The sequence below is a fragment of the Idiotropiscis lumnitzeri genome, chromosome 21 (assembly GCF_059441095.1).
Source record: "Idiotropiscis lumnitzeri isolate Australia: NSW breed Sydney's pygmy pipehorse chromosome 21, RoL_Ilum_1.0, whole genome shotgun sequence".
NCBI classification, from domain to species: domain Eukaryota; kingdom Metazoa; phylum Chordata; class Actinopteri; order Syngnathiformes; family Syngnathidae; genus Idiotropiscis; species Idiotropiscis lumnitzeri.
This window is the reverse complement of record NC_142411.1, coordinates 9,584,601-9,600,322: the sequence shown is the minus strand read 5'-3', so window position 1 is coordinate 9,600,322 and position 15,722 is coordinate 9,584,601. Positions and strand designations below refer to the sequence as shown.

Sequence of the window (15,722 nt, the reverse complement as noted above, 5' to 3'; positions counted from 1 at the left end):
TTAGATAAGTGAAGGTGCATAGGATGGATGTTGTAATTAAACTGTCATAGTTACTCTGTTATGTAACTCTACTGAACCTTCTGTCATCTCCGCATCAACAGACTATCTGGTACCTCTCCTCTGCGTCCTCTTCGGTTTGGTATGCCTCTTCTGCATCATCGTTTGTGTTTGGTGGACTCGCAAACGGAGAAAAGCGCGCGAAAGGAACGTGCGCTTACCGGCTGACGACAACGTGAACAACCACTGGGAGCCACTTCGGCTCGTGGCGGGACGTCAGCAGCAGCAGCAGCAGCAGCAGCAGCAGCTGGCGAAAGAGAGCAACAAAGAGGCCGAACAGGAGCGCAAAAGGCTCATGGGACCCTCCTATCGGATGTGCGATGAAGGGCAGGAGGAAGACGACGAGGAGACGGAAGGCGAGTTGGAGCTGGAGGAAGAGTTGTGCGGAGCCACGGCAGGAAAGCCGTCGGCTTACAAGTACTCTAAGACTGCAGTGCAGTCGAGTGGAGGGCTGGTCTGCACCACGCATAGTTCAAGTTCGCCCCTCAAGGCGCCCCACCGGACCCCAAGCTACAGCCCCAAAGACAACCGCTGGAAAAATGTCAGCGCCGTCATGACTGGCCAGAAAGATGTCAGAGATCATTCTGTATGAGTCATTTCAAGTGGAAGCAAGAAGCTGCAAGGCGGCTTTTTTTTTCTTTTTTTTTTTTTATTTTATTTTTTATTATTATTATTTTTCCCCCCGGGACTTGACTACCTTTGGGAAGAAGAAAGCTTTGTGTTTCAATAAGCCATTATTTGCTTTGTGATCATCATGTTTGTCACTGTCACCTGACATTTGTGTTTTGATTTAAGGCAGCACAGTTTTTTTTTTTTTTTGTTTTTTTAAAAAGCTTCTGTTCTTCTTTTTCGATAAGATCTGCCGAACTGCAATGTAACAGTTTTCAGGAGGTAATAAAAGCCTGCTGCAATTTTTGTTGATAAAAACAAATTTACCGTTTAAGAAACGAAGAATCATTGGAAAGTAGAGGAAAAAAATCTACAATTTGCTTAGTTTACGGACTGCTACAGCTTTGAGTAGTCTGTAGGCGTCCATGAATGGGGCGGGGATGGATACCAATTTAAAGGACCCGGAAGGGTTTGATTGGATTGTTGCTGTCGTAACAGCAGAGGAAATTCCTCCTTTGACTTTACCCTCGAATCCGTCTGATGCCATCACACGCCAGCCTTACCAAATTTTGGCTTGGGGGAGGGGGGGGGGATGTAGAGGGGACGGAAACCCCAGTGCCTACTATGTGGCCTTCAATAACATTGTCCTGTCTCTCAATTGTCTTGGCTGAAAGCTCTTTTTGAAGATTTCTTTTGCAGTATTTGAGTTGGTAGCAAGTGCCTTTCTACGAGCCCATTCCTGGTTCCGAGTCGCGCTGCCCAATTTGACCTCCAAATCTCAAATGTCGACGTGTGCATTTAAAGATTTCCATTTCACAGCAACGCCATTCAAGGTATTTCATCCAAACAGAAATTAAAACTCTGTACATATGTGTAAATACAAAAAAAGGAGTCGCTGTGTATATTTGAAATAAGTAACTTAAGACAAGTCACACATTTTTATTATTATTATTATTGTTAATATTATTTTTATTTTATTTTTTACAACGCCATTCCTTTTATTTATGCCAGTCAAAATAGGCAGGTTTTATAATATGTCATATCCAGAGTCACACAGTAAAGAACCTTTACAATGAGGTACCAGTGATGAAGGACTTTGTGAAGGGGTTAAAAATGGTTTGCAGGGAATTCTACTTTTGATGTAACTTTGTTTTTTCCTCGGGATTTTTAGTTCGCTTACTTGAATTGGTGATGCTATGCTACGTCGTAGCGATTTCTGTTACACATCAGGCCAAATCTTTGCTGTTTGACAACTCGGAATGTCACAATCTTATGCTGTATTTTGCTTGGTCAAATTACTAATGTTAATATATTCCAACTCACGATTTAAAGTGGAATTTTTTTTAAAATTTTTTTCTTCCTGTCAGGATTTGGCCCAACATAGCCTTAAAGTGGTTGACCAGAGCAACATGAGCCATTTCTAAGCCCATCATAAACCCTTTTTTTTTTCAGGTGCCTTAATGTATTGAGTGATGCATTATTTGTGTAATCAGTTGACATTTTATGTTTTTTGTTTTTGTTTTCACAAGTAACTCTGAAACATTGTGTGTTGTATTGTGGCGTGTTTTATTCGCCTTTGTTCAGTGCTTTCCTTGTCTCACTTTTCTTTCATGGAGATTTCTGGCTTATAACAGAATTGAAAAGGAAGACGGTGAAATAGGGGGAAAAAAAACTATCCACGATGGCTCTTTGATGTGTCATGAATGTGGATAGCAGTAGGTCAAATGTGGACAAAAGCGCATTATCTTCATGTTTGGTTTCAAGGCTTTAATGAAGGGAACAATGTTTGCATTTTGCTACCTTGCAAGTGTGTTTGTTTCAGTTACCAACTCAGTCCAAAAATGGCTCATATAATATCATGTTTTCTGTTAATGGGACACAGCAAAAATAAAGAATACAAGCAGCATCACTGCTGGTGTTAAAACTGAATATGCATATTTTTCATACAATTTTGTTTCCCCCGTATCGTATTGTACAAAAGAAAGATTTTCATTCTTTTAGTGACTGTTTCATGGGCAGTTATTAAAGCTGTTTTGACACGTTTTGATCACGCTTGTGATATTTGTTTCTCTGCAAACTAAGCCAAATTAGCGCAAGGATTATTTAGTCACAGACTGACCGAATGTCATTGAAAACTAACAGGAACTTTGAAGAAAAATATATTTTCTCTTATTCACGTGAACCAATATTCCTCAAATGTCTTTCTCAACTCATGTAGTACTCAGCAGAGCTCAAAACGTCAGCGGAGTCTCAGCCATTAGTTTCTTTTTGTGCAAACGGCAGCACGCACTTTGACATCAACAAGGCAGTAGATATCAATGAAAGGCCTTCATTGTGAAGCCACATCCACTTATAATGTGAAATCATAGGAAAAATAATTTAGGTATTGTTCAATCATTTAAAATCTGCCCTGGTTGGCCAACCAATATTAGTCCCCTAAAGCAGGTGATCCACTGTTGCCATGGCGATGCCTGAGTCACTATTCACATAAGTATCATCCACATGCTTTTGAAGCGATTAGAACTCATTTCTGCTTCAAGCTGGCCATGGATGTGGAAACTGAGATAATAAGCTTGTTAAGTGTTCAGTAGTTATCTCAATTTCACTTTTACTCCAATCAGCAGAATTTGATCCTCTAAGAGGATGGGCCTTCACTTGCAAATTCAGCTTAATGGATTGAATTCATTGGACACATTCCCTGTACACTATGTAATGCCAAATTTAGATGCAACTTCAGAAGCCACTAGTCTACATTAGAACTAAGTCGCTGTGGTGTACAAAGGCACTTGTGTACTCATGATTACTGCCTTTGCCTCAGTTTTGAGGAGGGCCTGATCTGGCCCCCAGGCATTAAGTTTGACACCTGTGCTTTCAACCTTCACTTCAGTCTTCTCTCCATTTACAATATATAATTTGTATTTGTGTTATTTGATACCGTATGCTTAAAAAAGTTGTATTTATCCTTGCCCACGTCTGTGTGGGCTGACTGGGCTGGATCAATCGATCCGAAATGGCTCAGCAGCCTCTCTAGCCCTCTCAGTACACCAATAGAACCTCATCTCCTGTTCTGGGCTCATCCGGGATGCACCAATGAGGAGGCTGGCGTGATGTTCCTGGTCACATGAAGATGTGAATGTTTCATGAGTAATATTGTGAGGCTGAGCAGGGTGGGCTGGGGCATTTTTCCCCTCCTTCCTCCCATGGGTCCCCCCGCTAATGGGACCTCCCCTGGTCTGTATGATCAGATTGATTTACACAGAGGATAATGTTAAGGGAAACAGTATGCATGTTGATGTCCAAAAAAATGTTGAATCATTTCCTTTCAGTTTTTATTGAAACTGTCCAAACAGCGGCTGCATTATTGTGGTTGGAGTTTACTTTCCTTTCACAGTAAAAACTTCAGTTGCTCGACATCAACACAAAAAACATCAAATCATGTTTATTTATTGTCATTTCCTGGCACAAAGTAGTCCTAACTCCTGTACATCCTGTGTGCGTCAATACACTAAACCGATCCCGGACTGCATCGGTAAACTGACACCAGGCTCGAGAAGTAGCCAAGGACTCTCTATGCGCTTGCTGTAGTACTACACGGAGCTACAATAACAACAAAACACTTGTTTTTGCAAAGCAAAAAACACACGTCATTAGTCTTATCTAAAAATTATTGGTTAAACAAGAAATATATTGATTTGATTTGATTTATTGAACACATAAGATGGAACTAAATCAAAGAGAAATATAAAAAACATGTAAATCAATACAAAATTCAAAACAGTTGATATGTTCAAAGGGAGTAGGAAGATGTCAAGACTCTTCTAGTCCCACCCTTGTTCTCTGTGAATCACAAGTTGGTCATTCATAAATACATACATTCACATATAGACGTACATTTTTACATATATATATTAGCGCTGTCAAGCGATTACATTTTTTTAAACTAATTAATTGCGACTAATCAGATTTTTTTCTTAAGGGGGTGTTTTAGTCCTGAGATGATGTGTTAAAGATGTACAGCTAATATGGTACAGTGTTTGAATTTGGCTTTGCAAGATATGCACGTTATTTTTTTAAGTAAATAAAATTGAGTTAACTGCGTTAAAATATTTAACAAATATATATTTTATTGTGTAAATTATTTTAAAGGTTAATCACAAGTTAACGCTTTTAATTTTGACAGCCTTTATATATCTGTATATATATATATATATATATATATATATATATATATATATATATATATATATATATATATATATATATATTAGTGCTGTTGAGTGATTAAATTTTTTAACTAATTAATCATAAAAAATCCGTAATTAATTGCGATTAATCGTATTTTTTCTACTACTATTTTTTTGTGGGGCTTTTAACAGGTATTTACTTAAATAATATATTGTAATTAATGTAAAATCACCAAATATGAAGTGTGTGATCCTTCAATACAATCTAAACTGAGTCATCTTGACAGGATTTTATTAAGAAACAATTCTCAAAATGTATACAGTACATTTAGTTGTAAGCACCACACTCCAGTGGTGTTGGTTTGCATGGCCCAGTGGTAACTTAAGCAAGGTGTTTTGTTCTGAGATCATGTCCTAAAGATGTACAGCTAATTTGGAATTTGGCTTTCCAAGTTATGCAAATTAATGTTTGAAAAGAATAAAACTGAGTTAACTGAGTTGAAATATTTAATCGCGTTAATTTTAAAAAAATTATCTTGGGTTAACGCTTTAAATTTGACAGCCCTAATATAAATAAATACTTTTTATATCTATAGATAGCGCAAAGCGCAGGAGCAGCCAGGTCTACTTCAAAGAGCATACTCTCGAAGCTGGTGATCGATGTGGCCAATATACACTGTTTGCATTCAAATTTGTTTTCAATATTCTTCTGGCTCATTTACAGCACCAGGTGGGCATCAGTGGTAGCACGCTAGAGTGGTTTAGATCTTATCTGACTGGCAGGGCCTTCTGTGTTCGCCTAGGTTGCACTGAGTCCCGCTCTGTCCCCTTGTCATATGGTGTCCCACAAGGTTCCATTTTGGGGCCCTTGCTGTTTTCGTTATACTTGCTGCTCCTAGGTTCCATCTTACAAAAAAATGGAATTCCCAGTTGATTTTTATTTCAAGTAGATAAATCGTCCGGGCGTCGCTGGTGGAGTAGCCGGTGCTAACAAATGGTGGTGCGGCTGGCTGGGGTGACGAGGTCGATGGCTAATGCAGTGGAGATCATTGTTTGAGGGGCCTCCGCCGGCGGGCTTGATGTGTTATATATATTTTTTTAGCCAGCTCATTGTTTTTTATTGCTGTTATAACAGTCAAAAATGACTTTAGTGATCACTGTATGCTACTGAGTTAATTAAACTTTACGTGTTAGTTGTACTATGTCGGCATAGTCGACGCGCGATACTTGCCGTTTACTCATGTCATTAAAAATGTGTTCCATCGAAACTGGATTGAAATTAAGATACTTTTCAACTCTCATCATAATAGTTTTTTATAGCTTTTTCACATGATTTCATAAATCTTCATCCAATCGTGCATTAATCTCTAATTAGCCATGGCGTAATCAGCTCATCAGCAAGCTTTGCACAAGCCTGATAAAGATCCTGATCATTTGAATGAGGTGTGTTAAAAGGTTAACATGTAAAACAGGCTGCCTCGTGGTTCACAGGACCGGACTTGAAGACCCTCGAGGTATTGTACATGTATTCATGATGGTATATGAATCAATACTAAGGAAATCAACTGTTTGCATATGTGCAGTATAATATTGATTATCCTAATGATAGTAAATGCTAAAGAAAATGAATGAATGAAAATTTGTTAAAAGTGATGGTTAGTCTGGTCCCCCCTTTTAGTTACACTAACCAGCAATTATTGCAAATACAAAATGTATTCTGTAAATTCCGATGCATTCTCTTTAAATCCCAAGAAATTAGCTAAGTACTAATATCTTTCCATGAGAGGCGGTGACGTTGGATTTTGTTGCAACTGACAGCAGAAAGGGCATAGGTCAAACAAACTGTGAATTTGCAACCACTCTCCACCGCAGTCCACGTCCACACACAAGGAAGCGTATGTGAATATATTCACACATGAAATGCTCTGTTTTTTTTTCCCCCCTGCCCAAATTCACTCTATTTATTATTCAACTGACCAACATTTAGATGCATCCATGACTCCTTACAATGTTTGTTGCTACGCAAACTGTGCATGTCTGTTTGTGCCTGCTCAAATGTCAGTGTGCAGTGCAACCCAATCCCCTGTACAGTGATACGTGCAAGGTCAATTTGCGCCTCCTGAGCTTGACTGACATTACAGTGTGTAAAATACTGTCAGGAGTTTAAAGGAGACAAGTTGTCTCCAAGACATACTGTAAGAATTTAAGAAATATCTGAGATATTCTCAGCCTATTCATCACCCAGTACTGTTTTCTGTGTTGCTAAATAGTGCAGCACAGGGTTAGCCTACTCAAATACATATCATAAACAGCCACAAATCAAGATTTCAATGAGCCAAAAGTTAATTTATTGACGTTCATCAGGTTACACACGATAATACTGTAATTTTGAAAATATTCCTTTCCCTTAAAAATTACAACAAAAATTCAAGCTAAAAGAAAATGTTATCTCCATTTTGACCGGAATTAAAGTAAACACTGAAATAAAACCAAACATGACTCCCTGTTATGAATCCCAAAATATACATCAGGTCCGATGTGGCGGGGAGAAAGTTATTTAACACAGATTAGCAAACAAATGCCAACATAGGATAAATAATAACATTAATCTCATGAATTCACAGACACGTGATATCCACCAATAATCCTGTGAAATTGGTAACATTTGCATAGTTAATATCACATTTCTTAAGACACAAGCACACTGCTATTGGTACCGGAAGTTGCTGCACGTGGTACCGTTTGTGGAAATATTCACAAATGAACAGCAAACAAAAACGTTCATAATGTTGTCAAAATGCCTCTGCTGTTAATTAGTTTTTTTTTATTTTGTTAGTAGTAGGAAATAATGTGATTAATACCAATATTTTGCGATTAATTGGTTAAAAAAAATGTAATCGCTTGACAGCACTAATTTACATGTTTATGTTTTCAAAAGAACAACAAATGTCATCGTAAATATATCTGTAGCTTTATTTATTCTAATAAATAAATACCTTTACGTAAACATCTGTCATGCCTACGTTCTGAAAACAGACACCCACACTCACCTCACACTTGCGTCAAAGGAATTAAATTGACTCACTGCATTCATTGTGAATTATGATATAAAAGAGGAATGATTTTGCAACCTCACACATTCCTGCGTTGGTTGGGGCATGTCACAGAAAAATGTTGTGCTATGTGAGCAATTACAATATGTTTGACTTAATCGCCAAATAAGCCACACTAATGCTTAATGCCGCTTTGCTGACTTACTGAGACTGTATTGCACAAAAGGGTGGGGAAAAAAGTTATCGCCTCAGGAAACACTTTTACCCTCAATTTCAGGTTAATGCTGTCACAAGAGCATAAGAATTAGGGATTGCCTGGTGTGATTTTTTTTTTTTTAATTGCCGCATTTGTATTTATAGTGGTTTGCCACATAATACAAAAAGCCAGTGAGCCTCAAAGTCAAATCTTTTCTCTTTGGCCTATTCATTTCAAGCAATCCAATTATAATTTCCGGCCGGATATATCAACATAGACTACTTAAAGTACTATTAAAGATATAATATTCACCTTATAGTACGTTTAATAGCTGCAGTCCAAAACCAAAAAAAAAAAGAATAGAAATGGAGAATGCAATTAAAATAAATTTCATGTGCATCTACTAATTAAACAGCAATCAGCTGGATATGAAACTGGATACAAAATCCTACCAAATTATAGGACATAAAAATTCAATGCAAACCAACAAAACATTTCACATCAAGTACCAAATATATGCGACTGTCATCTATTTAAAATACAATGGTGATACAGAGCAGGGACGGACCAATAAATCAGAATCCCATTTGATCCTTTAATCAATTGGTCCAACTTGACACTTGACAGGATTGACCTTCCAAAAGTGATGGGGGTCAACGTCATCCGTGCACTCTCAATTCAAATTACAACAAAATGAAGGGAGGGGATAGTGGAAAAATACCAAGATAGAGCACCATTACGGTGATTGATAGCATTTGTCATTTTTGGGTCAGATGTATCACATTGAAAGGCAAATTCTCAAGAATTTGTCTTTAGTTCACACTGTCTATATCAAATTTATATTTATGAATTTAGATTTCTGAAAAATGTTATTACTAAACACTGGGCGTCACTGTCTCTAAAAAATAATAAGGACCAAGTCTGAAATCTTCGGGTGCTGATAGACTCTCGGACCTGACTTTCAGCAGTTGTATCAAATCTATCACAAAAACAGTCTTGTACCATCTTGAAAAAAAAACATATCCAGTCACAAGGGTTGCATTCTCCAAGCAGACTAGGAGAAGCTTATCCATGCTTCTATCACCAGAAGACTTAATTGTTGTCATGGTTTTCTGACTGCATCAAACAACTCAACGGCTCATTTAGACCAGAACTAAAAGATCACAACATACTGTGTTACTCCACTCGGAAAGGCTTTACACTGGCTCCCAGCCAACTGTAGAATACATCGTAAAATGTTGCCACTTGTCCTGAATTAAAGAAATGCAAATTGTACGTAAAGCCTTTAGGACTCTGAGGTCTACAGACTTGAGTCAGTTAAGTGGAGCCTAGGTTTCAAAGCAGCATTTAGCTGTTTTGAGGCATTCAAATGGAATAAGCTGCCAACAGAAGTGAAGTACTATTTGTAAATGCTTTTCAATTCAGGTTATTTTTTTTCCCATGGCACATTGAATTGTGTTGTGTGTGTGTGAAATGTGCGATATAAATAAAACTGCCTTGTTCTTGCCTCAGCCTTGATTGGACCCAATATTTTGTCTCTATCAGTTTATTTAAATACAGTAGTAGATCTGGAAATATAATGTATAACTAAAGCAAATATGAGTTTATAACTTCCTCATTTTATTATGGAATGGCGGTGTAATAAAAGCAGTGGCTGGACTCATATCCTGTTAATTTCGATGATGACAAGCCTCTGAATTGTAGTTTTGCTTAAATGTTTCATAGGGATGTAATGCAGTGTTGAAATTCACTTCACATGTGCACTATAAGGACAGTAAAATCAATTGTAACCATTGCTCTCGCTACCTTCATTTTAATCTCATCCTCACCGTACTCCGTTTCCAAGCAACATCTATCACATGGAGCTCCACAAAGCACCATTCTAGACCTTTGACCAGTCAATCTATCATAGCTGCCACTAAGGCCCATTATTCGTTAATATTGTTCAATATTAATATATATTCATATTTAGTTAATGGGTGAAAATAATGCAACGTAAAGTAGCCTGCAGTCATGTTCTAATCCGTATTGCAACGATGCTGCCGATTGTAATGTGTCATTTTTCCCATTGTTATATTCACCATTATTGTTATATTTCAAGTACACCTTGCCAAACCGTTTCCCATAAAATCACTAAATAAACAAAGCTTGATAAGATTAAATCCAGTGCAACCCCCTCCTAAACTCAACTGTCCAACTAAGTTCCTGTTCCCAGCTGGTTAGAAAAGTGAAGCAGCTGAAGAGTCAGACAGTTGAAAACACTTTCTTTTTACGACATTAAGGCAGGCAGCCTCGTCACAGAGCAGCGTCGTCTGACCGGGAAATTGGATCTGGACTTGAGAGGGGGGAATGTAATACGGTTAAAGACATCACGATAAAGGCCGCTGTAACAGCATTTTATCCCCCATGTAGCTCAGACTGACTGATGCTGTGAGGCCAGTCATTATCGGGAAAGCCATGCTTTTGTGTTTGCATGTGAGTCTTTTGGTTGTCTGTGTTTGCGTGTCTCATTGCTGATAATACAGTTAGGTCCACAGGTATTCAGACAGTGAGAATTTCCAGGCTGTAAATGCTTGGATGAAAAGTCAGTGAGTGACGGCCCAGAGTCTGGATCCTGTTGTTTGGGGTCATTGGATATTATGTTTGGAAGCAGATATTAAGAATGGGAAAACGACTGGATACAATTGATTTTCATTTTAAAGTAGAAACATCAAAATTAAAATCCATGCTAATTTTCCAGTTTGTTTTCTCAAATAAGTGATGTAAAGTCTAATAATAGTTTAATTTTCAACTTCTTATTTCTGAAATTAAAATTTAATACAACACGGGACACAAAAACGGCTTGTCTATTATGTGGGGATTTCCTGGTTGTCAACGACTGCATTTCTCCGACTGACCAGGAGATGGCGACAATGTGGCGACAGAAAAAGAGTTAGTGTTGCGTCTTGATAGTCATGTGATTCACTTTGATTTTTGTGGCGTGAAATTGAAGCAACAATTTCAACGGTAGGCCAAAGCAGTCATCATAGCAGGCCACTAGGCGACGCTAGTGTGTAAAACGCCGTTGAACTAGCAGACGAAGAAGAATGTCTTCGATTGGCTGACGTGAGGTCAAGTCTGCGGCTCAATTGCAGACAGGTGTGGACGACGGGGAAAAAAAAGTGTTGACGAGGAGAAAAGAAATAAAGTCAGCACGATGCGAATCCTCAAGTGCAGTGCTCCGGTGCGGCAAGATGGCGCCCTGACCGCGTGCCCTTTCCAGAGCTAAGTGAGCACAAGCAAACGCTTGTGCAATTTCTCACATTTTTGCTTGTTTCAAGATTTGCCCACTTCAAGGGCGCAACAGCATTTGAGGTTTAAGCAGAGCGCGTCACAATTCACTTCATTTAGTTTGATCTAGCGCCTTGTGTTCTTTGTTCCTTTTGCCACAATTTATTTTTGTAAATATATATATATATAACATGATGTTATGAATTTGCTGTTCATTTGTTTCTCTATAGAACTGAAAATGACTGCAGAATCCTTTAATACAAAGTGAGCAAGAAGACCTTGGACAAGGTGAAAATAAGTTTGTGTAAAGTTCCCGCTTGTGTGTGATGGATGGAACTGTACACATGAATACATGGGAACATCTACTCTTGTCTTAGGTGTTTTTTTTTCATGTTCATTTTGCCTGAACAAAAACTTCTTTGGTGAATTCCACAAATGAGCTGAAGTGACATGCTTACTGTCCACACTGAAAGTTCAAGAACGTAAATAAACTTGTTTTTGTAGTTTATGGTGTGGTAACTTTTGTGCGTCAATTAAAGAATCTACATTCCTGAGATGGGAAAAGTATATATTTTTTGACACGGATGCCTGCTTGCATAATTTAGCATCTTTCAAATTTATTGCAAGTAATATTTTTGGGTGTAATTCTTGGTAGTTTTATGAAGTTGTCTGTCTGGGTCAAGAAATTGGGTGAGGGTGAAATGTACAAATGAAGTTCCCAGCCCAAAAGTACTTGTGCATGTGTGTTTTGCAGGCTGGAAGATGCGTCGAATGCGATGAGCAAAAGGAGCAATTCTGCATCTAGTCAAGAATCAAGTGGCGCACAAAAGTTAATGTGATGTGTGGATCTTGTGAACAGGAGTGGGGAGAGTGCAGAGTTCTGGGGCGAGCCTTGTTTGACTATGGCTATGGATGCCAATTGTGTGCTATGCTACAAAGGTTGGCTTGAAATGAGGAAGGTGTAGAAAGTGTTTAGAGGGCTGACTGTTGGAGTCTAATGTTCTTGCTTGTCTGTAGTTGTGGCTTGTCTGGATCCAGAGCAGTTTTTCTTGTGAGGATGGCAATTGAAAGCCAGAGCGTGAAGTAATCCGGGTGAACAGTACTATAATAAATGTAGGGCGAAAAATAAGGCCAAGAAGTCATCTGCCATTTTTTTGAACGACAGCCTGGTATTGCAACATGTTGAGTTTGGCCACTTAGCCAAAAACAAATCATCATATTACATGCCCACTGTATTTTGTTTACAGTCGACGTTCTCTTTCCTCCCCTCCTTGAGTTGATGGCTTGCAGGTTGTTGGAGGGCAGCGGCGGCACAGTGGGATGGTCTGAGGGGGACAAAAAACCATCAGACAAGTGTTAGAATTATTTATGCGCATTAAAGTGAGCAGCACCCAACTAATTACGCATTATGCATATTATTTTGCAGGTTGAGCTGGATGAAAGGACGAGCGAGGGAAACCAAAATCATTGCTCCAATCAAATTGGTGACACTCCACATTATTCTGAAGATTTTGCTGTGTGGATTCCGCACTGGGCCAAAATCTGAGAAAAGCGTACCTGAAGATGTTGCTGTCGAGAATTCTGCATTGTTTGACAGTGCTGGGTCATGAGGAAGAACCACTTCTGTTGAGTCTACCTGCTATGTTTTTGACCCATTAAATGGAGTCCAGCAGCGTAGTAAGTACAAATGCACAAAAGATGACATTTCTTTGCTTGTTTTGTAGAGTGGAAGAGGAGCCGGATGAAAGGAAAGGCTGGACAAAAGTCACAAAACACATGGCCATTGACTAAAAGTATGAAAGTAGTGTTTGGTGAAAAGATTGTCCTGCGCTAGTTTTTGTCAGTTTGAAATCGTACATTTTAGGTTAGTTTTCAAACCTGTAATTGTTCTACTGCACCCCCTGTTTTATATTATGGTTATGTTGCAAGGTGGCGTGGAATTGGCAACAGTCCCCAGGATCCACCAGACAAGGGTAAGAAAACGAACAAAGATATGAAAATTAAAAGTGAGAAATGCAGAACTCTATTATTTTTTTCTAATTACAGTGTGAAGAAGCTACTTGGGATGGGGTACACCGAAGAGAACCAGAGCAATGTAAATACGAGAAAATCACTAAAGCAGTTTTGTAGGGTGGAAGAGGAGTCTGAAGGCTGGGCAGAGGTAATAAAACACATTGCAAATTGATACGAAACGGGCACAACTAATGTTTTGGGGGTGTTGCATGACTCGGATGAAGCTGGATGAGGAAAAGGAGCAGTTCCACAAATGAAGACTCAAGCGGCGCACATGAGTGTCATCTCTCCGAGGGTGCCTGTAAATGTTCAACAGGAGGGGGCAGAGTTGTGAGCTTTGTGGTTTGCCTCGGTTGACTGTCGCTAGGCAAGGTTGTTGTTGTTTTCGGGCTAGAAAGAGCTGATGCGAATGAGGGCAGTCCTGGATGGTATTTTTCAAGCTGATAATTGGACACGTGTCGGTGTGGTCGATTTGCTCTTTGTCAAGTGATGTTGACAATGGTCAGCTAGTTGGTTGGCTTGTCTGGTCCCTGAGCAGCTTTTTGTTTTTTGACCATGTCAGTTGGAGAGCTGATATGTGCGACAGTGTAGGCAGGCTTGATGGAAGGAGTCTGTCATATCAGCACCAATTATTTTTCTGTTTTTCAGGGTTGTGAAGGCACCGGAAGAGTGCTACCAAGAACATCTTGGATCTGGGTAAGTACATGGGAAAAAAATGAATTGACCCAGTTGAAGAAAGTCGGGTAATGAAAGTAGCATGGCAATAAATTAAATGTAGGGCTTTATAATGTTGCCCAAACACATGCATATTTATTTTATTTTTCTTAATGGGCGGGACAGCAGAGCTTTTTATTTGCCACCTTCCTGTGCGGCTGAGTCGTGGCTAACCTCTACTCGCCATGTACCACTCCTGTCGTCGATGCAGTCTTCGTGCCATCTTAAACATTCAGCAGAGTGATCGTCGAACGGTCTGAGATCACCAACATGCAGCCGCTGCGGGACGTCTCGCACCAGCACGATCGGCTATCAGTGGGCCTGTGGTTGACTTGAACCTTGATAAGATCTTTGGCCAAGATGAGTCACGTTGTTTGTTTTAAAATGGTTTCTATTTTTCTGTTCTGTCACTGCTCCCTACCCCCTCCTTTCCCCCCTTCCTTGTTAATGACTTTCAGTGTCATTATCACCCAGGCACACAACTGACAGATACGTAACGGCTTGAATTTTTCTTTTTGTAACACAAAGGTTTATACTTAGATTTGCTAGTGTTGGTGAGAGCAAAGTACCTTCGTCTCTGTGCAAGGTCTGTGCACCGTTTCCTAATCTTTTTGCAGCTTGGATCCATCGTTAATATTTGTGGTCTTCTGATCCAATCATGTTAGTATTGTCTTAGTCCTTGATATTCTTCCAATTTGCAGTGATGGGGAATTGCAGATTTAAATTTTTCCTGTTTTATCCTTTTCTGTTATGTACTGTTTGTTTTGAAGGTGGACAATGAATGGGACGAAAGGCCCAACGAGAGTGGCCGGCGAAGTAGACACTAATGAAATAAAGTGGTCACATTGCATGGAAGTGCTGCTATTTTTCCATTTTATTTATATATAAATGCCGGATGAAGGGGATGTCTATTTGGAGAAGAGGCACTAGTACATGGTTATGTGTTTAAAAAAAAAAAAAGGAATGAGTGTGAGTGAGTTGGGCAACCTACTCCTTGACACCGACATTTATTTGCAATCACTAAAAATATGTTTCTGCTTGCAAGTAAATGTTTAAGTAACAATCAACAGAAAATTAGGTTTATAACTCACCATGTTATTTTTGTAATAATTGTAGATTTTACCGTATTTTACGGACTATAAGCCGCTACTTTTGTCCTAGATTTTCAACCATGCGGCTAATACACGGTACGGCTTTTTTGGGAATTTTTCTTTCACTGGTAGGGATGCTCTATAGTTCAGAAAATACGGCAAATCTTTATTTATTTTTTTATTTTCCTCTTGGGTCTGTTCTATTTTAATTAGCAAAATATTTGCCGCGTTAAAAGGCACTGTTTTAACAATCTGTTTATATGTGCATTCGGATACAAAATCATTCTGTACATGCAGTAAACAATTTTTTTCAACATAGAAAACTACGGGTTATAGTGTGGTGCGGCTTGTATATCTTTTTTTAAAGAGTTGATGCCGTTTATATTCAGGTGAGCCTTATAATCCGGAAAATACAGTGAGTAGATTGCAGTTTCTTAAGAAAATGCATGCGAGTGTTGAAAGCCATCTCGATACAGCATCATATTTGCAACCGGAAACACATCATTGTGGTCGACTTAAGTGAATTACCATCAAA

The 15,722-nt window shown here is 38.9% G+C and overlaps 1 protein-coding gene and 1 long non-coding RNA gene across 5 annotated transcripts in view; both read left to right on the top strand.

Moving 5' to 3' along the window:
* Nucleotides 1-2,713, top strand: part of jag2b (jagged canonical Notch ligand 2b) — a 43,731-nt gene extending 41,018 nt beyond the window's left edge. For all 4 annotated transcript variants that reach the window (XM_088286346.1, XM_088286345.1, XM_088286344.1 and 1 more), the window contains one exon: nt 102-2,713. In XM_088286346.1, the coding sequence (XP_088142472.1) occupies nt 102-649 (548 nt within the window). In that variant the 3' untranslated portion in view covers nt 650-2,713. The remainder of the gene's footprint in view (nt 1-101) is intronic.
* Nucleotides 2,714-12,650: 9,937 nt separating this feature from the next.
* LOC148316885 (uncharacterized) lies at nt 12,651-13,597 on the top strand. Its single transcript, XR_015840100.1, has 5 exons — nt 12,651-12,724; nt 12,796-12,994; nt 13,094-13,162; nt 13,299-13,342; nt 13,416-13,597. It is a non-coding gene; the product is annotated as an uncharacterized LOC148316885 (long non-coding RNA).
* The last annotated feature ends 2,125 nt before the right edge of the window (nt 13,598-15,722 follow it).